Below are 27,020 nucleotides of genomic sequence, written 5' to 3' on the forward strand. Positions count from 1 at the left end.
TATTCTAGGTTCTTTTCTGAAATGTACTTTTGTTTTGCTGTGTACCGTAGCGCCCTCGCGCACTCTCATCGAACATTAATGAGCAGCTCTCCCCTGTTGCAGACACATTCAGCACATCCATCGCCTCACCTGTCAACTTCTGCTCAGGTTTTACTTGGCTTTTAGTCCAATAATCCGTCATTTAAATAGGAATGGATAGCTGGGAAGTGAATGTTCACCTTTTTGTTATCTCTTTACCTAGCAGGTGGTGCAGTGTGTGAGTCAAACAAAAAAGAAAGGAGGTTGTAAGAGGCTGCTGCTCACATCAATGCTGGTGTGTGTGTGTGTGTGTGTGTGTGTGTGTGTGTGTGTGTGTGTGTGTGTGTGTGTGTGACGGACCCATCTGACTGTCAGTCACCTGACACCAATAAAGCGAAGCAGAGAATCAAATCACATATTTAGCCGCGGCACTGTGGAAGACAAACAGATATAATAAAACCTGATCAATGCGTTATTGTTATAACTGCATATCGTCATAACACCAAACAGACTGCACAGTGTCTTTTGTCAGGGTTTAATGAGTTCCTTCAATCTCAGCAGACCTTATTCAGTAAACATTTACCACAAATATTGGCAGGCAAGAACTCATAGGCAGTTGACACGTAATAATATACATTTAAATAATACAAAATATACAGAATGCAGCCATTCATACGTCCCCACATGCATACTGATCACACACATGCAAACCTACACAGGGCTTTCAGAGACACACAGGATGTTGGTTATATAAGTTATTGTATGATTGTCACCAATAAAGCAGGTCTTCCTGAAAAACTTAATTTTTATGAAAAAGTATTTGTTTTGGCTTTTAGATGAGACTCACATTAATCACTGTCGGACTTGAGGGAAGAATCTGCCTGAACAACAAATTAAGTTTAAGGAACAGATGAAAAATGTGACACGTCGAGCAATATATATCACACAATGAAACTATAATTGGCACGGACGAAAATGAATCTGCATGCAGGAGGTTTCTGTACATCGAGTCTCTCATATTTGGGCAGTGTCCTTACTAGTGGACGGGGATAATAATTGGGAACTTTTGTATCTCTCTGTGTCATTAACAGCAGAACAAATGGCTTCAGGATATAATGAGAAACTACAGGACATTACCACCTGGATCTAAAATCTAACAAAAGATGGCGTACCAGACCCATGTAACTGACTTTTCTTATACTTTTTGATCATTTATTTTCTAAATACTATGGAATATATATACACACTTTACATTAAAGGGCTGTCCAACTCTTCTCCTACTAACCTATAAAGGAGGATAATGTATGCATGACTACACACAACAAGTAGCAGTTAACAGTATGGCTGATATGTCATTTTGGCTGAGGAAAAAAGAACCTGATATTGATCAGCAGTATAGAGCTGGAAAAACCATCTGCATTCATACTTTAATTTCCGCAAATGACCATGGTTTGGGTTCAGTGTGGCATTGCAGTCAGCTTTGATTGAGTTGGGTTTCCATTTTAATTCCATCTCTGGCGAGTGCTCCCACAAAGGGGATTACAGTTGGAACAGATCTAATCAAACATAGTTTTAAGAGGAAGCCCAGTTTTTATGGAAAGTGAGAAATTGTAGAAGTTTAACATAGTTTGATAACCCTTCCAAAAAAACACCCTAGAGGACATTTGAAATACTCCACATATCATCTACATTGTACACTTACAGCAATAACCTTACAACCCAACACACATTTTGTCACAAAATTAAAAAAACGATTTTGCTTCTTTGACATTTAAACTTTGCAGTAACACTTTGGGCCTGAGTGTTTGATCAATCGGCTCGCTTCAGTTCACAGTGAAAAGCGACAGCGCTGGTCAGAGTGACAGCTAATGGGATAAAGTAGATCGAAATGTGCTATGGTCATTTGTCCATGAGAAGACAGTAGTGCTGCCACACATTGACAAACACGCACACTCTGACACACACTCTCAGTGCTGTAAACTCACATACACTCTCATACTCTCAAAGCTGTCCTGTGACAAGGGAAGTGTTCGTTTCCTCTCGTTAAAACAGATGGGTCTCCCGGATCTCACAGATGATGTTATTGGCTTTTTTGAGGGCCTGAGAAAAAGAAAGAAGAAAAAAGAGGGTGGTTAAATCCCCGGCTTTAAACTAGTAGATTAACGAAAAAGACAAATGACTTGCAGTTCTTGAGTCTGAGAGGCAGCCAGTTTTACCTCGAGCATCTGAGCGACCTCGGTCCGCTGCTGGGCCGTGTCCTGAGACTCAATGAGCAGGTCCTGCAGCAGCGGCTGTTTGTAGAGCTGACCCACCAGCTCACTCTGCAGATGCTCTTTCACAAAGTTCACCAGGAAGTGCATCACTGTCTTGGGCACACTGCGAACACACACAGTTTGGAAAATCAGCATCACTGACAACTGAGCTCAAGTGAGAAGAAAGAAAGGGAAATGGGGAGTGCTCTGGAGTTCAGTCCAACCTGTCCTGGATGCTTTTGCGTACGATGAGGAAGTAGGAATGGATGAGGCGAGAGATAACCTCGCAGTCCCTCTGTTCCTTCGAGCTCAGCTTGCGGGATGCGGGCACCGCCTGGCCGAGGGACAGAGGCAAGGGAAAATGTTGACAGTGAGCAATGTATTCAGCACTAAGTGTTTTGTCCTACTGCTAATCCCGCCACTCACCGTGTCGAGGAGGTTAATGGCCTGGCCTTTCATGGAGCTGCCAAAACCAGCAGCGGGGATTTTCTCTTCCGCCACCTTCTCGTTCTTCCAGCGCTTCCCTCCATCAATGGCCTCCGCCTGACAGCGAGAAACCAGAGGAAGTCAGAAGGGTCAAAGCTATTTCTGGAGTCTGGAATTAGACTATAAAGGAACTCCAATGTTTGGCTGTGAAACATAATGGTTACAGAACTGGACTTCTGCTGTTTACCCTGGCAGAATAAAGGACAAATGAGTGTGCCTGCTGTAAGGGCCAAACACCTACCTGTTGACTGTTGACAGATGCAGAGACCTGCGCTGCGTCCGTGAAGTCGGGATGTTTTGTGTTGATGTAGGCGAGCTCTATGGATACTAAATTGTGTACCTAAAGGGGAAAAAAGCAGAATGAAGGTGGATAATAGGACTTGGCTTGTTAGTTTTTTTAATTAGTATGAAATATTGAAGCGAAGCTGTGGATTACCATTTCATTAGTAATCGGCAGGCGCTTCCTCAGTAATCCAGTCACTACTTCCACAATGGAATCGTGCAGTTTGGGGAATCGCAGAAGCTCCTTGGAGAAAAAAAGACATACTCTTAGTGCTTTCATAATTAATGCTAATCCAAGTCAGTTTATTGAACAAAGTCATTCAAATGTAAAACATATATTAGCATCTCTTGGCTAACCTGTGTGCTATAGGAGGAGCAGTGCTGGATGATCCTCTGCAGCTCTTCATGAACCAGCTCCACACAACGCATACTGGGCTCCTCCAGACGCTTAATTTGCCGCTTCGCCAATAACTCAAAAGACACCTCGGGCACAAAGAGAGCTGGCCGCGGACCCTGCAGGGCAAATAAAACACACACACACACACACACACAGACACACACACACACACACACACACACACACACACACACACACACACACACACACACACACACACACACACACACACACTATTATTTACCTGCACTTCCTCCAAACGAGGGCACTTGACTAGAATTCAGATCAAACTAATTACACAGAGTCAGAGGAAGCTCACCGTAGCGTTGCGGATGGCAGTGAGGATATCAAGCTCAGACAGTCCTCCCAGGGGGTCGATGGACTGTAAAGTGCGCCCAAAGGTCTCATGGAATATGTAACAGATCCGAGCACCCCCGCAGCTGTAGAGGAGAGAGGCTCAGCTGTGACACCAACACAATTGCTCAGCTCATGTTAATCGTGGCCAAATTAAATGCAGTGAAGCAAAAAAAGGTCAATATTTGCCCCGTACTTATTTACATTAATTAATCGCCTTTTGCAAAGAGAGCTGTAAGAGATGAGGGGGCCAGCAGAAGATGCTGATACCACTTAACTTCACAATAACATCAGCCCAAGGCCATTGCCGTCATGATTAAATTGTGAACCAATGTGCATAAAAAGTTGAGTTGTGTATCAACAGTAGAAAATGAGACGACAACTTGAGAAATAATATGAGAGAAATCAAGAAGGCTGCGATCATCAGAAGGAATGAGCTACTGTGGAGAGATCTGACTCACAGCTCTGAGGTCTGGATGTATCGGGCCGTCCCCTCGATGGTGTGGCAGTAATCGCTGGCGAATTTGGTGACGATCTGAAGCAGAGTGGCGCTCTGGTCTTCTACTGGCTGGCCGTAGCTGTTGAGCCGGGCCTGGTACTGGGAGCTGAGCACGGTCACTCTGGTTTTCAGGTCTGGCAGGCAGTCTCGGATGTGGTGCATGAGCAGCCTGCTGAGGGTCTTGGCCAGGTAGCGCGAGCTGGCCCGGGAGGCGATGGAGGGGTAGTGGCGCTGCAGGAAGGCCTGCTCGTCCCTCAGACAGTCCTCCAGGCTCTTATGGGTGTTGATGTCATGCTGGCTCCTATTGGGAGCACCAATCAGCCGGGGAGAGGGAGAGTAGGGAGAGGGAGAGTAATCAGGTCAACAGGGAAATAGGGACACGAACAACTTGGGACTTGAAGCCGAAAACATTACAAAGGTAAAAGAAAAGAAAACATTTGTTATGCAAAGTGCAAACCTGTTAACCACCCCGATAATCCCGAGTCTGACTGGAATGACTCGACCAAGAAGGACCTCCAGAGCGTCCGTCCCTGCATCCATTAAGTCCAGCTTACTGACCACCAGCAGCGTTCGGCGACCTAAAACACACAGATCAGTTGATTTCTACAGAATTGTATTTTATACAGAGGAACACACAAAGTAAGCAAACAGGGAAACAGGTCCTTGATGGGTGGACTGAGGACAGCAGGGAAACATTTAGACACATTCACAGATCCTAACTAGCACACTCACAGAGGCACTTTACGGCCATATTTGGAAGCTCCCAGACAATTACCGCAAGCCGATTCTCATCATCCATCAAGCTCTTATTCAGAGTGCAATGTAAGACAACAAACAGTCAGAAGGCTCTTAACAGTAAAGACTGGCAGTTCCAAAAGCCTGAAATGACTCGAGCATTAAGCATTCTTTGCGCATATTTAATAATTCAAAACGCATTTCTACTTAAGGCATGTTATTTAAAAAGCATGGATGGAGAGGAAGGATATTCAAATGAAATCTGAGGAGAAGCTGTGCCTGTGAACGAAATGTCGTACCATCTGGATCAACCTCACGCGCCAATTTCAGAGCGTCAGAGGTGGCCAAGTCAGAGTTGGCGGGGGACACTGCGAGGATGAGGCAGTTTGGATTGGAGATGAAGGACATGATCATCTCTTGTACTTGTGCCTCAATATCCTCTGGCTGTTCTCCAACAGGAACCTGAGTCAACAACAACAACAACGAGCAGTCAGTGTTACAGTAAGCACAGCACAGATGCCCTGCGATATTATCATGATCTAGTGCTATTATGTTTGCACACATGAAATATAATTAAAAAGGGGCAAAGTGTATACCTTAGTTATTCCAGGTAAATCAACCAGGGTGAGATTGAGGACTTTGGGGGAGAATATCTTCAGGTATATGGGCTCAGGGCTGATTCCCTGCAGGATATGGGGGAACAGACAGATGATGAATGCAGTGTAAAAAGCAACATATAAGGCATAGCTGACTTAAAAAGTAATGCTTTTCCTCTCACCTTGTTCTCCCCTGAAGTGCGTTCGGTCTCAGTGACAATTTCCTGACGAATTTCCTGAAAATCTGTAAAGGTCTGTGAGAAAAGGTGTGAGAATGACGCATTAACTAAACTCAGCACAGAGCACAGGACAAAGACAGGGTTCACTTTTTCACCAATGATTTTCAATGACTTCTCCATGACCTTAACCTAATTTTCCAAAACCAAATTACTCGTTCTCAGCGGTACCACTGAAAATGGTTTATTTTAACATGGAACAGGAAAATAAGGTCTGCATATGAAACATGTTGTGCCTATCTAAAACAAATCAAATAGTAGGCTTACTAGCTCCTACAGGCTAAAGCCACTAAAATCTCTCACCAGCAAAACACCTGGTCAGTTAAAAGCCATTTTAAGTTTCATTACTAAACGATACAGTATTTATTATCATTATAGTATTACTATTTTGGCGATTAGATCAAATATAAATTATATTTGATTCAACTTTAGTTACATTTCCATGACTTTTCCAAAACTTTGGGAAAAATATGCATAATTTGAATCATGCAGATAAATATACCTGGCCCTTGCAGTGCAGGAAAGTACCCCATTCTTCAGCTTTGACACCTGCACGAACATATTTCAGTGAGTGGTTTTACAAAGATGCACCAATGTACTGTTTGGGGATAAATAATGTCATCTCAAATATTACAAAAATGGACTTGACATGCTTGACAGACACAGATCAGAATGAACAGAACGGTTGAGGGGAAGTTAAACAAAGAAGAGCCCAAGCAGAACAAATATAAAGAGACCTGGATAGCTGATTTGGGCATTTTGTTTTATCCCATTTCCTGAAGGAGCAGTGGTGAAGAAGAAAAAGAGGAAGACAGATTGCATGTTAGCAAAGAGAGGCTCCACAAGGAATTGCTTGCAGTTCAAACAGTTAGTGAAAGTGCCATGCCTAAGTGCTAATCACATATAATCTACTTCTAGCAGACGGCATGCCTACACAAATATATAACAAGCATTGTGCTACTTCCTAGGCTGATATTCACTATCTTAATTAGTAACACCCCTTGATTGTGTGTTTTCAGGGATAACCAAAACAGCTGTCCTCTTATGTAAACTGTGTATAAATATGAAGGTACCATTCTCTGTCTTCAGTCTCTCCTGCAGAGGCGCCACATTAACAAGCTGCAACACGAGGGGTCGTCTTGTGACTATTCCTGATCCCCGAGGCAGGAAATCCCGTCCAACCAGGCTCTCCAAAACAGAGCTCTTTCCACTGCTCTGTCACGACAAACGAGTAAAACAATTCAGCATGTTTGTATTCACAATACATAGGATATCTAATGTATGATCAAATAGAAACTCAGTCCAGAGTCCTGGCAGACACAGTAACAAGAGTAAAGTCCAGGCAGGGTTTACAGATAATGATTACGGTTATAATTAAGCTCATCATTGTGTGCTTTTTGTTACTGACCTGACTTCCAACCACGACAATCTGAGGCAGCTGTATGACATCCGCCCCCACGGTGAGAAACACCTCCTGCAGCCGGTTGATGGTGGGAATAAGAGTATCCATTCTTCCAAAAGACTGTGCAAACTTACTAAATTGAGAAAAAGAGAATACACACGAATAGACAGAAAGAAAGAAGAGCAAAGTAGTTTAGCTGACAGCAAATCTCACAGAAACCTAACTCTACAGCCATTTAGGGAAATGCTTGTCCCGTAAGCCCAATGAGAATCAAGCTAGCTGCTTTATAGTCGGAGCAAGAATAACAAAAAGAGAACACTGTGTTGAATGTGTACAACACTGAAGTACACTTCTGAGGTAGTTTACTTGAGTATTTCCATTTGTATGTTACTTTGTACTTCTACTCCACTACAATTCAGAGGTAAATATTGTAGTTTTACTCCAATACATTTCTGTAGTCCCTTTAGATGATAAATAATGATAAACAATATGATCAACACTTGAGTATTTAGTTACACCTGGAGTAACATTCACAAGCTACCCTGCAGTCAATTAAGAAATTCGAATTAATCCCACCATTACCAGCTATGATAAACACATCAATATAAACAATAATAATGTTATTCTGTAATTTGCCAATCTGCATAATGAGTACTTTTACTTTGGGTACTTTAAGTATATTTGTATGTCAATACTTTTGTATTTTTACAAGCATTTTGAATGGAGGACTTTTTCTTTATAGTGTTCCTACACTTTGGCATTTCTAGTAGAAGATAAAGTATCCTTTCACCTCAGTAGATAGCAGCATTGAAGTCTGAGCAAGACAAAAACAAAACACTATGTTGTTAAAAAGGAAGGATAGGTATTCCCTCTGGCTTTGCCAAAGGGTAAAGTGGTCCTGATGAGAGGGGTGTAACGCCCAGGCATCAGTCAGATACACATTGTACCGAATCCTGACCCAATGAAGGAGACATTTTTAATTAACATCTGCCAATTAATCATACATGCATTGGTCTAACGTCTAAAACACATGGTACCAGATGTTATAGCAGCAGAGGTTGTATCAGTCAATGTGAGCGGGCCAAAGCTAACCGGCAATGCAGGAAGTGAATTAGATACTAGCTTTGTGCTAACGTTAGCTTAGCCTCAAGAACCACCGATGCTCCATTATGACCTTACCAATGTCCACCAAATAGTATCCCCGGCTTATCCAATATGTTAGTCCTTCATTATTCGTAGGGAAACGGTAACATAGTCAAAAACATCGCTATTTATCCAAATGGTTAGACGAAAATAAGCAGCAAAATAAATAACCGTCAGTTTACCACATAGGCGGTACCTGAATTTCTCTTCCGCAGTCTGATTGGTCATAAAACATGACTCACCAGCGATGCAGGCACCTGATTGGTCGACCGTTAAGAGGCTGTTTTTGGTCCCGCCCACGTTTCTATGAATTCCCTTTTTGTTTTATTTAACCCCTTCTTGTTTTTAATTCTACAACCGATTTAAAACTCTTCCTATGTGGTATTAATATGGATATTTCACAACAAGGTCAACACAACAACAAAAACAGGAAAATACTTATTTTTCTGTGGTTTAATGTGCATATATAAACATGATATTTACAAATCATACAATAAACATCAGTAAGTTACGGAATAAAACACATGTATTACCTTATAATGGATTGTTAAAAGAAATCACTCAGTCATCATCCAGCACATACATTAAGAACAAATACCCTCAAGTTGAAGTAAGTGTCCTCTGGATAGCAGCCAGAGATCATGTGAGACTAACAGCATAAAGGGACTCCTTTGTACTCAAACATTATGTGATCAGGTCTTGTGTCATTACTGCAACATCTGTGTCAGGAAACAATACAAAAGTTGCCAAGGTTTCTTATCCAAGTCCTTTGGTCATGGACACGAAAGGCCTATTGCTGAAATAATCAACAGTCAAGTGTTATCTGTGTTCACTCAGCCAATGATTAGGCACACAGCTGGGGCCCCTGCTAGAAAACTGATATCATATTTTCCACGCCTCACACCTTCAAACACCTCTCAAAAGACAATCACAAAAAGCCACTATCAGCTAAGCATTCTCAGTCCATATATGAGGTGTCCATGCCGTCTCCTTCAGGGTGAAGCAGTCTTCCCGCCAAGCGCTCAATGTCATCGATACTCAGCTGTCGAAGTGAACGTTCATAGTCCTAGAACAAAAAGAAAATAATGTGAAACAGCAAGTTTAAAATGATTGCTCCGAATCTATTTCCACCATGTAACTTTATATTTAATGTAGCATGAAATAGGGAGGATTGTTGTGATGCAGCCCTGAAGACAAACCAGTTCATTTCACATGTTGGCAGCTAAAATAATGAAGAATTTAGGATTATGTACACTCCACACAGATTAGTTGCGATAACTCACACTCCAAGTCTGTAATATGAATGCATTTAAATAATTTAAAAAAAAAGTCTAAATATGATATTTGGCCTCAAATCATCAGGAGTGGAGTGCACCAGCTTGGAGTGGAGTGCACCAGCTTGGAGTGGAGTGCACCAGCTTGGAGTGGAGTGCACCAGCTTGGAGTGGAGTGCACCAGCTGGGCGTAAGCTGGGCGTAACTCTACTCCGACGTAGAACCGAAGGTTAAGACCAAACTAAAGTTATGACTAGTGCACCACTTAGACTTAAGCCCTGTATGCGTTGCGCCCGGGTGTAACTTTTACGCCTAGTATGGAGCAGGCGTAAATCGGAAAGACAGACTAGTATCCATAGTAACGTAAAACAGGCAAGAAGGATATTAACGATGACAGGGCGTCTTGTTTACATGTTTAACAATGAAAGGGCATTAAGAAGAGTCAATTTCTCCTTCTCCAGCTAAATTTTTTCGTGTTCCGCTCTCAATTTGACGGTCTCCACCTCCACACGAACGATTTCTTTCTCCGTCAGTTCCCGCTGTAGCTCTGACAAATGCCTCTTTCTCTTTCGGGGTGTGGCCATTTGGGATTCCCCTTGAGTCATCGATGACGCTGTGGGTGTGGGAATTCCTTCTTCTCTGCGGTCCTCCGAGTCTGTAAAATGGAGTTGCTTGGCAACAATTACTGTTTCGCGTGTATTCACGTGGACGCGCATCTTAAGACCAGGCGCAGCTACGCCCGAGACTAGTCAGGCTTGGTGCACTCGGTGTAAATTCGAATCACTACGTCGGACGTAGCTAAGCCCGACATTAGAGTTAAGCCCTACTTTTTTACGCCCAGCTGGTGCACTCCACTCCTGAGGCCTGGCGCCCCCCCTGCGATCTTTGGCGCCCCCCCCAGGTGGGGAACCACTGCTCTATGAAACGTCAAGCTACCCCACAGCACCCCCAAAAGAAAATATCTGGCGCCGCCACTAGGCATGACTGTGCTCTGATTAACACCTGTCCCAAACACAATGGGTTGGTGGATACAGAGGGCTTCACAGGATTTCATTGTTGAGTCTTTCATATTTGAGAAAAAGGAAAACTGCATTTATTGGCCATATTTGAAGCAGACTTGAGCTGTTAAGAATGTATTCACACTTTTGAGGATCCAGCCCCTAAATGTAAAAGCAGCTTTTATGATGGCTAAATAGAATGACATTCAAAAAAACACTTTCACTGTCAACATGCAAGAACATGTATTTCTATTATCTTATGACCTCATTCCCATTTGTTTATGAATTATATATAACTGGGCTAAGGCATGTGATGCTGCCTACACTGCTAGCAACAAATACAAACGTGAAAAATTGACTGTTAATAACGTCAGAGTGGATTAGCTAAATCTTTTATCTAAGAATAATTGAATTGTTATACAGTTATTATTGAATGAAATGAAATCCTCAGAACCGTTACAGAGCGTGTATTTTTGTAAAATGTGTATCTTTTTTTATTATAATTTCTTTTTTATCTTTAGTACTTTGATAAATGCTTAGGTAACATTAAGCTGTCTTTGGCTCTTTTCTGCTGTAACAATGTAAATGTCCCCTCTGTGGGACTAATAAAGGTATTCTGATTCTTCAATACCTTAATAAGCTGTTCATGGACTTTTGCTGCATCTGTTGGACTGAAGTGCTTGGCCAGGACAGTGGACACGGTCTGCCACACTCTGCCCTGCGAGCTGCTGCTGCTGCTGCCGGCAGACATCCCTGAAGGACCCGTCCTCTCTCCCACCGGACGGATCACCAGATTCAATTTAGCCTCTGGCCCAATGGAGTAATCACATAGTCTGTGTTCATCTGAGGAAAGCAATATATTATACACTCATTAGTAAACGTTTGATTTATGTTCAAGATAGATGGGTGAATGAAGAAATGAGTCCTGCACAAAGATTATAAAACACTTGACTGTTGGCGAATCTACCTGCGAGCGCTTTCCCTTTATAGAGCAACCGCTGCTGGTTCGCTGGTATGTTGAGACGTTCTGACACGAGTTCCTTAACGGTGGAGACCTTCTCATCTTCAGTCACCTGCAGGAACACCAACAAGATGGCATACTATGTTACATTTGGCAAACATTATGTTTTTCTGTTTAGCTGAAGCGTACTGACATTTTAAAAGAATGTAGTCAATCCGAATATCAGAGGAATTCACATGCACTAGTGACAAATACTTCAGGTTGCATCTACTTCTGGTAAACAGTCTCTCTACCACAATATTCCCTATAGAAAAAAAACAGTCACTGGCCTATAGTGGTGGTATCCCATAAGCACTGAGACATAGCCGATAACAGGTAAGTTACACAGTCAGTGTGCGAAAAAGTACACGTCCCACCGTCCGGGACGTGTTATTTACAATATCGGACAAGTAGATCTTTCAATTGACTTGTCCAGCGGACAAGTGACGTTTTTCGGCCTGATTTATTGACAAATTATTGATACATTCAGTTTACAAAAGGCAGAACTCATTCGCAAATTGTACGTGTCCGCCATTGTTCGTTTATAAGTGTTAGTTTTGGTTTCAGTTAGACGGGAGCGGGGTGGGAAGTGTAGCACAGTGGCAGGGTTGGGAAGCAAAACTTGGTTCCGAGTAGGAACAAATAACAATTGTCCGGTACCGGGATTAATAAGAGTTGTGAGGACAGGAGGCCGAGCCCCGCAGCTCTCTCTATGCTCCGCATCAGCTGATCGCTGCACAGTGCAGCTCAGCGTCTCTCTCTCTCTTTCTACACACAGAGGATCCGCTGCCCGTTTAACAGCCTCATCTTTGTCAAACTTTCTTATGTTCTTTCTCTAACACGTAATGAAGGTTATTAAGCGTTTTAGCTCCTGTGTTGTTAATATTGACCACCATTTCCTTTATGAAGTGAAGCAGCCTCCCTGTCTGTGTCCTCGCGCTGTCCTCACATCCCCGGACCCCCAGACTCAGAGGAGCACAGGGATGTCAGTATTGTTTATGAAGCAGGGTATAGAAAGTACATTATTGAAATGAAAATACTATTTATTTACTTTTACAAACAGTGAGCAGCTGGGCAGCTGCAGCATGTGTATTGCTGGACATGTGTAAGCGTCTTTGAGTTGTAGAAAAGCGCTAGGCCTATAGGCTATACATCTAATGTGTCATTATTATTATTAGGTTATGTCCCATGTGTTGGACATGTGTGGTTGGACTCTGTCTCACAGGCAGGTTGCAGTGTAACATCAGAGGAGACTGGGCCAATTGTTCATTCTCAAACTGCACCACTTAGAACTAGCTAAACAATGCATAGATTATTTTTATATAATTGTATTCAATAACCGTAAGAAATTCAACAGTATGAAGTGATTTGTAAATAGGAATACAGATTTGACTTAATGTTTTAATAAATATATTTTTCTCCCAGTTTGTCATGGGACTTATTTTTACCCTCTCAAAGAACCGGAATCAAGAAACAAAAATAACCGGAATCGAAAAGCAGAACCGGAATCGTTAAAATCCAAACGATACCCAACCCTATGTGTGATTAGTGCTGCGTACCGGTACACCGAACCGGTACTGGACTTGTAAAAAGTTTCGGTTCAAGTCCGGTTAAAACCGGAACGTCGGGAACCGGTACTTGGACTCGCAAAAAAACTAGCACTTACGTATATTCTGGTGTCTGTGGTTATTTAAACATTCCCTGATAAACGTTATTCAATAAATGAGTGCTAATCCCAGTGTGCTCAGTGTACAACATCACATGTCATTTCACCTTCGATTCACGGTTTGAAAACGTAGCATTTCGCCACATGCTAATGCTAACCGGAAGTGAATAATTTTCAGAATAAAAGTATTAAGTTAATAGTGTGAACTTCCGGTTTTTTCAGAATAAAACTGATTTAAATTAAATAGTGTATTTAATTCAAAATTACGCCATATCAACATTGATTTTAATTTCTAACAGTATGTATGTATATCACTATGTATGTAGTATGTACTGTATAATGTACACATGTAGAAAATACATGGTGTACAGACAGTACAGTACACTCTGACTGTACAGTCACTACAGTGTAGTGGACTCAGGGACTGTTTGGTTACTTTAGTTTGGTAAATGAAATAAAGGTTTGAACTTTGTAGTAGTTCACTGTAGTTGCTGTCATAAGTCATTTGTAGACTAAGTGGCAAAAAGTTTTTTTTTTACATTTGTACTTTGTAGAGAAATCTAGACACAAGTTGGAAGGGAGCACAATAAACCTGATGAGTTTGAATTTGAGTTGATTATGAGTTAATTTTCACACAACTTGACACAAGCCATGGATTCAGGTCCGGACTTATAAGTCCGGACCTGAACCTGAACCTCTGGACTTGAGTCCGGACCTGAACCTGAACCTGAGTCCAGGTACGCAGCACTATGTGTGATGCAGTAAAATCTTACCGCTCACTTACGTTAGCGGTGTCGTAAAAAACGTGGGAAAATGTCAAATACGATGGCGAAGAAGAAGATTCCAGTGGCCCCAATTTTTGTCCATTCTGGACAAGTGAAAAATGTATTCGGACAAGTAAATTGCCAAACTCACTTGTCCATGGACAAGTACTCTCTAAAAACCTTTTCTCACACTGACAGTGGGCGGGTACTTTTGTAGTTTCAGAAATGAATCAGGAGAAACATTGCATGTTGAGCTCTTACGCAGTTTGAGATACTAGAACATAGAGTCACTTCTCTTCTGCTGAATACAACATCAAATCTGCTATTAAGAAATACTTCCCCATGTGATGAATAGATCATCACATGCTCTAGATTACAGTATACTAGGCATGACCATTGTTCTACACATTGCAGTAACATACGCGTCATATTATAAACCATAACGGACCCTATGATCAAATACTATGATGAGAACTTCATTAATGAGCAGGTTTGGGTGTTTATATAATATACTTCATAAGCGATACTATAGCCCCAGTTTGAATACAGTAACTTTATCAATTCAAAACACGAGAGGCACAAACTGGGGCCAGGCACAATAACCTCACAGAGTAAGACAAGTAACTAAACGCTAGTATAATGCAAGTTAGTTAATGCTGATCTAACTAACTTGCTTAACCAGATATCCTTTTCAATAACCCTTTACGTATATATTGTTTCAAAGCTGTACCTTGTGCATTTAAATCTAATCCAGACTGTAGTTAATTTATTATGCAAACAGTATATGTTGTTAACTTATAATGTTAATTATGAATTAATGTTTGTAAATGGTGGGCTGGCATATCATACAGTAGTACACCGACTTCAATTATATTAGTTAATCTGAATATTAATATTGTATATTCAATAGAGAGACTGTACATCTTTCACTGTTGATAAGTACATAATGTACTGTTCTGTGTGTGTATACATTTGCTGTTTAAGTTTATTTACTATTTATTATTATTACATTTTCAATTCATGTTCGATGCTTGTCTACATGCTGCTGTGCCAATTTATTTCCCAAACTGGAATAAATAAAAGTAAATCTTATCATCTCAACTCATACGAATGTGCTAACCATTGTCTTACGATAATGCTTTAAGTATTTGCTTAGTAGTGACTTCCCTTACCTACTCCAGACAAACCAATTAAGGACTTATAGAGATCACACTCAACCAATGTGTTTATATAACCTTGAAAATACAAATAAAAAGCAGAGAAACTGGTGAAGTTACAGTTTTCGTTGTCATGTATTTTCTAAAGATATTGCTAACAAGCTAGCTAGAGTAACATTTACGTGGATTCATAACTGAGCAAGGATGGAAAGTGCGACAGCTTCTTTTTAAAAAAAAAACACTCATTAGAAATGGATGGCCTTATGTTATATCTTAAGAAAAGCATGATCTGGATGGTTGCTTCAATCAGAAGGGAGCACATTTGTCGGCTAACGTTAGCATGCACATAAAGGCTAGCTAATGTTGCTAATGAAGCTATCAGTAGGTAGTTAACAGTTAGAGCTAGCTCAACGGTTCTTCACTCACCTGAACACTGCATTCTTTTCCCTGAAGCGGTTTCACGGTAAGGATCATTTTCGATGTTACCCTGAACCAAATACAACAGCACGTTTCAAAGGTAGGCAATTAAATATGTTAAAGTCAGGTTACTTTGCCAACTCAAGATAGCCAAACGGTTTCCTCTCTTGTCAACGGCCCATCTTCTTCTGACGCTGCTCTCTGGAGACACCACCGCCACCTGCTGACGGGAGGAGGTATGACGGCTCTGTGTGCAGGATTAGTCACCCAAAAAACATTATGATTATCTTTTCTGCTCAAGATAATTAGACTATAATTAAATATGAATAGGGAAGATGAGGGGAAATGTTCTTAAAACACAGATCAAATCGTGTATTCTAAATATCTATCTTAGTTATGAACCTACTTGTTAATTGTCAATATAATTAATTCCTTTTTTAATTACTAATTACTAAACGTTTTGAATATAAACTGTCTTTGCTTGGGTCTTGTAGCTATTGGGCTGGTGTCTTTATTTACTCCAAATTATCATTATGTGTTGGTGCGCGTGGTTTTGTGCTGTTTCATATTGCTCATAAATTATTGTTCTTTACTATGAACTTTTTTTTACAAAACTTTCAACACCTATCTTGCACATCTAGTAAACGGACAAAGTGGACATATTTGTTATAACACTTTTTTTATAGTATGTCCTTATAATTTTATTTTAATACTTGTATTCTATATATTTGTTGTTTTTTCCCTTTTTATATGTTTATTGAATGCTCAAAAAAGACATGCAAATGGTCATGCAATGAAAACACTAGGCAATAAACCTATACTATATATACCTTATTCTAGGTGACTATTGGTAATCATCATAACTATTTTCAAGAGGTTTGCATCAGTCCAACTGAGACATAACAATTGTTCTGCCACCATTTATGCATTATTACATACTGCCACTTTGCAGGTGAAGATGGAGATAAAACAACCACCAATCAGTGCACACAGACTTCAATCCAACTATTTCACTTGAGTATCTGGGGAATGAAATGCTTCATGCTCACCACTCAGTTTTCCGGAGACCCACCAATCCCCGGAGTTTTGGAAATACCCCAAAGACCCTCTGACCCAATTGGGTTTCAGTCCATGCATTTCTCATTCCAGCCTCCCGGATGGTCTCCACTGTCTTGGTCATGTGATTGCTGCTGTCTGAGCCCAGCCTACTACAGACCCGTGCAGAGGAGCATCTCTCAGCTGTGCTGCTGCAGACAGATCGGCACCTGTCGCATGGACTGACGGCTGCAGACACACACATTCAGGACAAGTGAGGAAGACTCCCTCAGCCACGGAAAGGCTGCATCTGGTAAGTGAGCTTTGTGTGTGCGCGGTGATCATTTTGAATTATATTTTATCCAGAACATGCATGTTTGTTTACAATCAGTATTTGAGAAACGAAAACGCTGTTGTCAAATGTTACCAGCTTGCGCTTTCGACAAACAATGTAACATAAAAAACAACATGTATGATTCCTGCTTAGACACAAAGTGTGTGTGACTTAATACAGAGTCTGACCTTGTCTCAATCGGAACTGTTCCCTTGAATCTCGTTCAGCTACCAAAGCTACTTTTCTTTGTTAAGCGTTTGTCTCGTACTCTTGTCCTTGAATTCATACGGGATTTTTTGTAATGGTGAAAAAGATAAACATATGACAAATACAGGGATTGCATAAACATATTGTAGCCTATGAATCAATTTGTGCATGTCGCCTATGTTGACCCTGGAAATTAGTTTAAGTACTGCGCAAAGTCCTGCAAAGACAGATTTATAGTCTTATTTTCATTGCAGAGGAAACTGTGTCATTGGAATATTCTTGAGCATGTTTTGTTCTATTCAACCTGTTGTAAAGCATTGCTGAAAATCTATCTATCCATCTACCTATCTATCTATCTATCTATCTATCTATCTATCTATCTATCTATCTATCTATCTATCTATCTATCTATCTATCTATCTATCTATCTATCTATCTATCTATCTATCTATCTATCTATCTATCTATCTATCTATCTATCTATCTATCTATCTATCTATCTATCTATCTATCTATCTATCTATCTATCTATCTATCTATCTATCTATATATCTATCTATCACATTTATGTCCGTCTATATTGCAGAGCACTTTTGTACATGTGTATATTGGAAGCATAATGCAACGTCTCCAATGTGTTCTATTCCAATTAATCCATTATAATTGATTGATTCCCTATTTTATTGTTACTAATATGAATACTTTTGTTATAAATAGTCAGATAGAGATGCAAGTAGCTGTCAAACTTTGAGTTAAATAACATTGTAGCTGCAAAAATCGAACTCAATTTTTCAGAAATTGAACATTATGGGTTGCATGACCCTACATATCTATATATGTATTCAACTTTGCAGGTAATGGGTACACTTCGGGACCTCCAGTTTGCCCTGCAACTAAAGATTGAGGAGCTTCGCCAGAGGGACACACTCATAGATGAGTTAGAGTTGGAGTTGGATACAAAGGATGAACTCATCCGGAGACTGCAGGAAGAACTGGATCGGTACCGAGCATCCGTCTCCCTCCCAGGGTCCTCTGCAGCCAGTGCAGGTACATTTTAATTCAATGTTTGGAACCATCAACAGGTATCACAAGCCTAAAACCTGACTTTCTGTTTTTTTCCCCCCTCTTCTATAGCTTGCTCAGTTCATGGTGAGGACTCGCAGAGATCCAATAGGAAAACAGTCATTTCTGAACCCTTCAGTCTGGACCCAGTGACTCTCGCCATGGTTTCACAAAGAATCTGTGATAAAAGCAAAGAGTAAGAGCACACACATCTCTGGAAAGTTCAAGGCTCACCTACTGCTCTGTGCATGACTCAGAATCAATGAATATATTTGTTATTTTCAAACAATGCTGCATTCAAGGCGTTAAGTAACTATGTTACATCACTGTTATGTGCACTCAGGTCTCAGAGGCTGATTCAGGCAGCGTTTTCAAAGAACCCCTTGTTGAAAAACCTTGACGAAGGAGAAGTCAGAGCCATCACAGCCTGTATGTGTCCCTCCACCATCAATCAGGGCTGCTACGTCGTTCAGGAGGGGGCCGGGGGGACACAGGCTTATGTTTTAGAAGGTAAATCATGTCCTTCTTCCAATTGCTAGCATTAATCATCCTTGAGAATATTTATTAACATTTCCTTGAGATGACAGGTGCTTAAGAACAGCCACATGAGATGATTGGTTTCAATATATCTTTGTATATATAATTGTTCTTCTTACTGCTGCCTCACAATTTGATGAGATGGTAATATGACACTGCACTCAAAGACAGCGATGGGAGAATTGCACGTTTGAGCAAGACAAGGGGAGCCACTTGGGATAACAAGGGACCCAAATTGATGTGCTTTGTGTTGAAATGTCAACTTGAGGTAAAAGACAGGAGAAAAGAGGTTCTGCTCAGAGTTCATCAGCGCCTGATTGTCCTCAGGAATCTGGCTGCATTTGTAATGTATCAGCTAATGGAGAGTGGCTGCTTGCTATTATTAGCTTGTCATCCTAAAAAAGAGAGAGGTAGTGGCCTTGATTCGCTCAGGGATGATTGCAAATCAGTAGTTTGTTCAGACAGCTGAGGGTTTTCAACAGTCTCGATACATTTCCTGACAGAAAAACACATGCACAACAACAGCTCCATGTGTTGCATCTTTCTGTGTGTTTCTGAACAGAAGGGCGCCTGGATGTGACAAAAGACGGATTGAAGCTTCTCACGATTGAGCCAGAAGACATGTTTGGAGAGCTGAGTCTTCTCTACAACTGCACACACACCTACTCTGTCTCAGGTATAACTGTGTTCTTGGTTTTATATTTGCATGCAGACATCGCTGGAGTTGCGTTGCACCGTACCACTGGTGGACTTTTACTTTACTTAGATTTGACTTGGTGAGGATATAAATAATTCTTGTTTTTGAGAATGTCACAGGCAGGCGTATCTCAGTCGGTGGTTTGAATCTAGAATCAAAGACTCTTTGAGATCTTAGGCAACACCAAAGCTTCAAACAGTTTTCTCAGAGACGTGAGGAATTGAAAACCTTTTCTGCTTTACTGCATGCCACAGAGCTGTCTGACTGCTACGTCCCCTCCCTGCGATCTAAAATGCATTAACTGAATTTTCACAAACATTTTCACAAACATTGCTAAATAGCATATTCGATTCACTCTGCTCGTGGTTGGAACACAACCTATTATATATACATTTCTGATGTGAGAATGTGTGATATTCTTTAGAAAGTGTGTTGTCATTTCCTTCTAGCGTCTGATCACGGAGTCTTGAGGGAAAACTTTTCTAGCATCTGACCTGGTTTGACAAATAAATAGTCTGTGAAGATGGTCTGGAACGGTTTAAATTGAAAGATTCCATTATTTTGCCTTGTTTGGTCCCAAAGCATCTCATTCCCCTTTTCTCCTGCTTTCTCAACCAATTCCTATGAACTGTTATATACTTTTTTCTCATGCCGGCGGTCTGTTGTCCTTTGTTCCATGTACATTTCTTTCAGGCCGGCCCTCAGATCTGTTCAAGGCCCACTGTATTTATCTCCATCCTCTCCTGAAATTACTTTTTCCTCTCCATTGTTGCCATCTGAAACCTTTTGCTCGTGGTCTCACTCATTGTGAGTGATAAAGGTGCAGGAGAATACAGGGCTTTTTTTTTTACAGGCTGGAAAGTTCAAGGTGGAAAAATAATTTGCTGCAGAAAACGTCAGAAAATATTCCTTTGAGAGCAATGTTTATCTTTTTCTCAGTTGCTTCGGTATATAAAAACACACTCAGCATCTGCATCGCAGTCAGTGGAGTTCTGGAAACAACTAGAAACACACAATGGATTGCAAAAGCCCTTAAAATCCTTAGTTTATCTCCCGAAAATAAATATGAATGATAAGTCCTTCTGTCAGTGTTAAAAAACAATAGTATAAATGCTTAGCCATGATGTAATTATAACTCTGATGGCCAACGTATTTAAGAGAATGATTAAAAATGCACATGGCTGTACGTTTCTCTGTATAACTTACATTACAATTCAGGGCAAAGCAGTATTAGCTCATGAAATGCTATATTTGTTATTATTTATCATACTATTTGAATTGCATGCATAGTGCAGTATATTAAACTGATTTGGTATTCCCATATGGAGGGAATTGAGACATCCGTTCTGCACCACAGTATCAGATCTCATTAGGCCGTCTAAGGACGTCTACTTCTGTTTGCAGGAAGCTTCAGTGAATTCATCAATAAGGGTCATCATTAATTCACAAGCCCCTCTTTTAATATCTATTAAAAAGAAAGAGTCATACAAAATGAGGAAATTAGATTTATATTAAAAGTGTCTGTAAGAAACTGAGCACCTATTCTAATAGAGCCTGCTCTTTAGGATGTAGCTGATCCTGCATTCAATCCACTTACTCGTGTCTTACAGAGCTGTTTCAATACTATTTGACAACCTGCATCACTTTTTCTCTCTTTTGACCTACAGCGCAGACGGACTGTAAACTGTGGGTTATCGATCGCAAAAGCTACCAGACTATACTTATGCAGAGCGGTCTCAACAGCCTTTCTCATTCGATGGAGCTGCTTAGCAGGTACACATTAAACCGATACACTTCATTTGACAGGTGCCGGCCTGGAAAGCTGCTTTGTATTCCAGCGTCTGTATTACCAGGATCAATGTGTTGTCTGTCGCCACAAGGCTGTATTCAGGCCTTTGACGCTGACTGAAATATTAACATTTTTATGACATGTCTCTCTGTAGAAAAACTCCTTTCAAACCTGTCATTGTGCTCGTGTTTCTGCAGCATTCCCTTCCTGCAGTCTTTGCCGGAGGACGTCATCATGACAATGTCTGATTTGATGGAGGAGGTACAGATTACATTTTCAAAACCTAAAGCAATCACTCATTCCTCAAACAGAAGTCAGATGATAGATTATGTGTACACACAGATGCAACGTGTGTAAACATGATTGTTTACAGACTCCTTTGCTTCAGCCTTCTTTGTTTTGTATCAGTTAACAAGCCAGTGCTGGGGCAGAATCAGAACCGACCCTCCTTTGTTATGGGGCTTCATCTTTACATCTGTAACAAAGTAGATTCTCTGTCTTTTCGTGCAGTTTTTAGATTATTTTCTACACTTTGCTCCTCTGTGATTTATGATCCATAGACACACTACAATGAAGGGGACTACATCATTCGACAAGGGGCCACAGGAGACACCTTTTATATCCTTACCAAAGGCCAGGTATAGTTTGATGCTCTCTGCCTGCTGCACGGATGAGACCAAGCTTTTAGAGAAAACGATTTAGATTGTGGAGGACAAAATGTCAGAGCTAATTTAGCAATTGCATTACACTGTGATAATTGACTTTGGTGCTTTTCATTGCACCCAAGCAAGACCTCTATTTCATTACCTCCCTATTTTGTGCTTTCCAGGTAAATGTGACGGAGAAGAAGGCTGGCCATGAAGAGCAGATTGTCCTTTCTAAGCTGTCTGAGAGAGAGTGGTTTGGAGAGAAAGCTCTGTGGGGGTAAGGAGGAAGAAATGCACTTTCAGGAAATGTGCATAAGGTGTAAGATGGTATTTGCAGTGGCGGTTTTAGACCAATTATGGCGCATTTCCACTGCAGCGGGTAGCCCCGTTTAAGCGTCCTTAACCGTCCTCAAGCGGCCTCAAGCGGCCTCAAGCGGCCAGGCCAGTTTTTGGTGGCCTTTCCATATAGCCTAGCACTGGCTAGCGGGTACTTTTTCCCTCTTTTTCCGGCCCCATAAAATCGTGGTTCTATCAGGCCAGGCCAGGGCTGAACTAGTGACGTCAACACTCTCGACTGCTGATTGGTCAGAGAGAATCGTCACAAGATCGCGCGCGAGATCATCCCTAGAGTCGCATATCTAGAAGCAAGTTTGCAGCATTTTTATAAACAGCATTTTTGTAAACGGAGGAGCTACAAAAATGGCAACGTCGAAGAAAAGCACACCGTGGTCGACCGAGGAGGTGACGACGTTCCTAAATCTCATTGGGGATGATAAAATCCAGCGGGAGCTCGACGGAACAACTCGAAATGTGAAAGTGTTCCAGGATGTCTCTACACAGATGTCCGAACGCGGATTTTCGAGGACTTTCCTGCAGTGTAGGGAAAAACTCAAAAAGATGAAGAGTGAATATCGCCAAGTAAAGGACAACAATAACACGAGTGGTGCGGGTAGGAAACAATGGAAGTGGTTCGACTTGTTGGACCAGATTTACGGCCATTATTATTTCACCAGTTATTCAATGAGAGGGGCGCATTTATTTGGGGACAAAGTTCAAGGTTCAAGGCTTTTATTGGTCATACGAACATAGTTATGACGATGAAAATCTTAGGTCACAGGCTCCTCCAACAGTGCAACACAATACAACTGAAAAATAGAAACAAAATAGTGCAAGTAAATTGTAAATACAAAAAGAAAAATAGTAAAAAAAGTGAAATAGTGCAATAAGAGTCTATATACAAGTAAAAGGAGACAAAGACAGTGTTCAATATTCAAACTTGTTTAGTTTAGTATAGAGTCATAGTGCACTGAAAAAACATACATTACCATTATTGGTGAATGTTTAAGTAACACAAATTGTGTTTTAGTTTAGTAACTTATTTGAACTGACTTGGCCGAAGTCACAGTCTTCGAAGAAAAAAAAGCATTTCTGTGGCCAAACTTTGTTTTTATTTTATTTTAATTTAACTCCTTGATATATCTTTGAAAAACAGAATTAGTTTCAATGAAATCACATTATTGAATAACAAAACATCCTTGTTAACTTTGGCCAAGGTTACAGCACAGTCTTTGCTGCAACACTTTCACAAATGGTTTTATCATAGATGTTTAGGGGGGTCCAAGCTCTGTGTTAAAGGAGCGCTGGCCCCTGTTGCCCCCCCCTAGAACCGCCCATGGGTATTTGTGCGACAAAGACAAAGTAATTTTTTGTGCAGTAATGACAAAATGTCTTCTTCTCAGAGAGGATGTTCGCACTGTGGATGTGGTTGCTGCAGGTGAAGTTACGTGCTTGGTCATAGACAGGGAGTAAGTGAATATTTTGTGTCAACTAGTAACTGAATCGTTTGCCAATCAATACTTAGTCATACTTTGATGTGCTTATCCATATATTTGAAGTATATTCATGTGTTTCAGGACCTTCAAAGACAGCCTCGGTGGGTTGGTATTTGACTGCAGTCATGAGGTGAAGCAAAGCCATGAATCCAAAATAAAGTGAGGAGCTTAAAAACATTATTTTACACAACAAAAACATGTAACCTGCACTTAGAAAACACAAAGTATAAGCTTACCCGTGTTCTGCTTGTGAACAGGTCAGACAAGGGCCCTGATCTCGTCTCATCTTCCACTTTAAGTGATTTCCAGATCGTCTGTCCCCTAGCCGTTGGGGAGTTTGGTCACGTAGACCTGGTAAGGATAGATCTCACAACATGACACAGATGCCCCTATGCAGCTGCCTCCTCCAGGTTCCATGTTTCTATAATGTAATCTATTGATTTCCATCCCTGTCAGGTGCAACTAAAGAGCAACATCAAGTGTATTTATGCCATGAGGGTCCTTAAAAAGAAGCTGATCCTCAACAACGGTCAACGAGAGCACATTCTAAGAGAAGGGCGCATCCTATTGGAGGCTCATTGTCCATTCATAGCCAGGTGTGTGTGTCCTTCAGCAGGTATCTATAGGGATTGTTGGGGTTTACATTGATATGTAAATGATGTTTAAAATGTTTCTATATGTGTGTTGATCAAGGCTTCATAAAACCTTCAGAGACACAGAGTGCCTGTACATCCTGACAGAAGCTTGTCTTGGTGGGGATTTATGCAACCCACTTAAAGATAAGTAAGGATTTCTGTATTAAAGAAGATGCAAGACACTGTGTCAACATACTGATACATATTTATAGATACCATAATGCTTTAATCACTATGCAGTTTGATGTATTACATCTGACTAAATCACACATTTATTTTGTGCACATTCTGTTTCAGAGGATGTTTGGATGATTGCAGCGCCAGGTTTTACACGGCTTGTGTTGTTGAAGCCTTGACCTTTCTTCACTGTCGAGGTGTCGTCTATAGAGACATCAAGCCAGAAAATGTTGTTCTGGATGAGCATGGTTATGCCAAACTGGTACTACAATTGGTTACAAACTTAAGTTCAGGTTGTGAATATGAAATTGTAGTTTTTGTTGGTTTTAACAACTTATATCCATGTTTTCTAGATTGGATCCAGATGTCTGAAGAAGGTAGAGGTGGGTAAGAAAACCTGGACGTTCTGCGGCACGCCGGGCTACATGGCACCTGAAATCATCTTGAACAAAGGCCATAATACTTCTGCAGACTTCTGGTCTCTTGGAGTTTTAGTGTTTGAACTTCTGAGTGGTTGGTAGGTTTGACAGTTTAATGCAGCCCTACTTTTCTTTTTTTTTTCCGCAATCTCATGTTCAATCTTCCTTTTTAGATTGAAGTGATAGTGACAGGCTCATGTTTTTCTCTCCAGGCTCCCGTTCAGCGACGCTGACCCGCTAAATATTCTCACTGCAACCATTCGAGGCATCGATCAGATCGACTTCCCTAAAACGATCAGCAAAAGTGCCTCAAGTCTCATCAAGAAACTGTGCAGGTGGTGTAAATATGACCCACTAGACACCATGAGTTTCAATGTGAAAGCTATTTCATGGTGCTTTTTCAGACAAACACTAACACCACTTTTAGACACCCTTCCACTATGTTAAACATTATATTCACCTCTCAAAGCCCAAACACAACCCCAGAGGAGAACATAAGAATTCATGCAGATGTGTTGCTCAACAACACCCCTTGAAGCAGTGAATCTGATTATCAAATCATAGTTTATTTATTTGTGTTCTTGTTTTCTTTCCATCACCAAGGAGCAATCCCTCGGAGAGACTGGGCAGCCAGAGAAACGGGGCCAAGGACATTCAGAAGCACAAGTAAGACGGCCGCTTTAATGCCCTGAAGGACACAGATGACTGCACTTGAAAACATGGATTAAAAGCATGTGATTCTCCTTTTTCAATCAGATGGTTTGAAGGATTCAACTGGGACGGACTCTGTAAAGGCACGCTAAGCCCTCCAGTTATTCCCAAAGTAAGACGTGTTTGGTTCGGCTTTGTTTCTGCTATTTGAACCCTCTTGTAATAAAAATATTTCTTTATTTGTTGTTGAACTGTCTTTCAGATCAAGGATCCTGTGGACAGCAGTGCATCGTGCAGTCATTACACTGAGGGATCTGAGCTGTGCACAAACTGGGATGATTTCTGATCCGTCTCACAATATTCCATCACTTTCAAGTCTATTCCTCACTCACTGCCCTCAGTCTTACTGCTATCAATAATTGATTATATTTTCAGACAAAAAAAACATATTTTCCACAGTATCAGTTTCTGCAGATATTGTTTGATAAATGAACCACGCTGCCTACTGTGTTGAGCTCAGACTGTTTGTGATGTACACTCCTTATAGATTTATAAACATAGGACCTCAGTGTTGTCACTACTGTTGAATGTATGTCAATAAAGATACAGTCTGTATCTCACTGTCTTTTCTTTTATTCTTAAATCTGTAACCTGTGACCTGTGGTGGAACATTACGGGACATAATTCACCGCACTATGAGTTTCACTTTCTTTGGGATTGTGCAGTACATCTGTCACTATTTGATCTCTCCCCAAATGCCTGAATATAATTAAAAAAGTGACGTCAGACTTGGCCCCTTCTTGCATTAAAAGCGTCAAGCCACATAACGGTAGGAAGATCAATACAGGAAGTTGAGTGGCTTTAACTTCAGAATAAAGCATACTTAATTGAATAAAATTGCAACGTGACAGTTAATATACTGACATATTTAGATGAGATAGAATAGGGTTTGGGTTTGCAATGAGGGTGACAAGGTTATTTAATTCATAATGTAGTTTAAGGGTACTTCATTTACAGGTAGAATTGGTTGATTTATAGCCAACATTAATTATCTATCTTGAAAGTAATTGGCAAATAATTAAAAAATCAATGCTAAAAGTGAAAAACAATAGAAAGACATATTTCTATTTGCTGCTTAATCCCCCTTCTATTTCATGTAATAAAAGTATTATCATTACACATTAATCACATTTCCTTCCATTTCGCCAATAAAGAAGACATATAGCCCTGAGATGGGCTAGTTATTGAATAAAACAGTACAAATAGTCTAATGATATGCCTGGATGTACGTTTTAAGCCTAATTGATCGAATTTAACGAGCA

General features: G+C 40.7%; 3 protein-coding genes across 4 annotated transcripts; 1 reads left to right on the forward strand and 2 right to left on the reverse strand.

Annotated features, from left to right (window-relative positions):
- Window positions 1-537: 537 nt before the first annotated feature.
- Window positions 538-8,600, reverse strand: si:dkey-32e23.4 (dynamin-1-like protein). 2 transcript variants are annotated; one of them, XM_034238432.1, is made up of 18 exons: window positions 8,437-8,600; window positions 7,264-7,390; window positions 6,929-7,070; window positions 6,593-6,631; window positions 6,358-6,404; window positions 5,802-5,873; window positions 5,620-5,706; window positions 5,323-5,485; window positions 4,746-4,866; window positions 4,251-4,589; window positions 3,755-3,875; window positions 3,396-3,551; window positions 3,193-3,282; window positions 2,998-3,096; window positions 2,697-2,813; window positions 2,495-2,604; window positions 2,235-2,394; window positions 538-2,118 (listed from the first exon to the last, which is right to left on the reverse strand). In XM_034238432.1, exons 2-18 carry the CDS (start codon window positions 7,363-7,365, stop codon window positions 2,062-2,064), a joined length of 2,022 nt encoding a protein of 673 aa, XP_034094323.1. In that variant the 5' UTR covers window positions 7,366-7,390; window positions 8,437-8,600; the 3' UTR covers window positions 538-2,061. The 2 variants fall into 2 exon arrangements, with proteins under 2 accessions (XP_034094323.1, XP_034094324.1); XM_034238433.1 differs by lacking the exon at window positions 6,593-6,631.
- Window positions 8,601-8,835: 235 nt separating this feature from the next.
- ubl4a (ubiquitin like 4A) lies at window positions 8,836-15,907 on the reverse strand. Its single transcript, XM_034238429.1, has 4 exons — window positions 15,686-15,907; window positions 11,640-11,745; window positions 11,304-11,515; window positions 8,836-9,466 (listed from the first exon to the last, which is right to left on the reverse strand). The coding sequence occupies exons 1-4, from the start codon at window positions 15,731-15,733 to the stop codon at window positions 9,359-9,361; spliced, it is 474 nt and encodes a 157-aa protein (XP_034094320.1). The 5' UTR covers window positions 15,734-15,907; the 3' UTR covers window positions 8,836-9,358.
- Window positions 15,908-16,861: 954 nt separating this feature from the next.
- On the forward strand, window positions 16,862-26,313 carry prkg1l (protein kinase cGMP-dependent 1, like). The gene is made up of 20 exons (XM_034238430.1): window positions 16,862-17,024; window positions 18,107-18,299; window positions 18,387-18,510; window positions 18,658-18,824; window positions 19,414-19,527; window positions 21,216-21,321; window positions 21,535-21,598; window positions 21,898-21,975; window positions 22,167-22,261; window positions 23,724-23,789; window positions 23,898-23,975; window positions 24,074-24,170; window positions 24,273-24,412; window positions 24,510-24,599; window positions 24,749-24,890; window positions 24,982-25,145; window positions 25,260-25,382; window positions 25,651-25,713; window positions 25,804-25,870; window positions 25,961-26,313. The coding sequence occupies exons 2-20, from the start codon at window positions 18,110-18,112 to the stop codon at window positions 26,042-26,044; spliced, it is 2,052 nt and encodes a 683-aa protein (XP_034094321.1). The 5' UTR covers window positions 16,862-17,024; window positions 18,107-18,109; the 3' UTR covers window positions 26,045-26,313.
- The last annotated feature ends 707 nt before the right edge of the window (window positions 26,314-27,020 follow it).

The sequence above is a fragment of the Gymnodraco acuticeps genome, unplaced genomic scaffold (assembly GCF_902827175.1).
Source record: "Gymnodraco acuticeps unplaced genomic scaffold, fGymAcu1.1, whole genome shotgun sequence".
Taxonomy (NCBI): Eukaryota; Metazoa; Chordata; class Actinopteri; order Perciformes; family Bathydraconidae; genus Gymnodraco; species Gymnodraco acuticeps.

What these genes read in the sequence shown, in the direction of transcription:
- si:dkey-32e23.4 (XM_034238432.1), bottom strand. Translation starts at nt 7,365, where the DNA reads ATGGATACTCTTATTCCCACCATCAACCGGCTGCAGGAGGTGTTTCTC. An exon ending in GCGTGAGGTTGATCCAGATG is followed by an intron (nt 4,867 to 5,322) that starts GTACGACATTTC and finishes TGTGTGTTTTAG; the next exon opens with GTCGCCGAACGCTGCTGGTG. An exon ending in AGGTCGCTCAGATGCTCGAG is followed by an intron (nt 2,119 to 2,234) that starts GTAAAACTGGCT and finishes TCTTTTTCTCAG; the next exon opens with GCCCTCAAAAAAGCCAATAA.
- ubl4a (XM_034238429.1), bottom strand. Translation starts at nt 15,733, where the DNA reads ATGATCCTTACCGTGAAACCGCTTCAGGGAAAAGAATGCAGTGTTCAG. An exon ending in GAAAAGAATGCAGTGTTCAG is followed by an intron (nt 11,746 to 15,685) that starts GTGAGTGAAGAA and finishes GTGTTCCTGCAG; the next exon opens with GTGACTGAAGATGAGAAGGT. An exon ending in TAAAGGGAAAGCGCTCGCAG is followed by an intron (nt 11,516 to 11,639) that starts GTAGATTCGCCA and finishes TGCTTTCCTCAG; the next exon opens with ATGAACACAGACTATGTGAT.
- prkg1l (XM_034238430.1), top strand. Translation starts at nt 18,110, where the DNA reads ATGGGTACACTTCGGGACCTCCAGTTTGCCCTGCAACTAAAGATTGAG. An exon ending in ACACACCTACTCTGTCTCAG is followed by an intron (nt 19,528 to 21,215) that starts GTATAACTGTGT and finishes TTTGACCTACAG; the next exon opens with CGCAGACGGACTGTAAACTG. An exon ending in CATTGTCCATTCATAGCCAG is followed by an intron (nt 24,413 to 24,509) that starts GTGTGTGTGTCC and finishes GTGTTGATCAAG; the next exon opens with GCTTCATAAAACCTTCAGAG.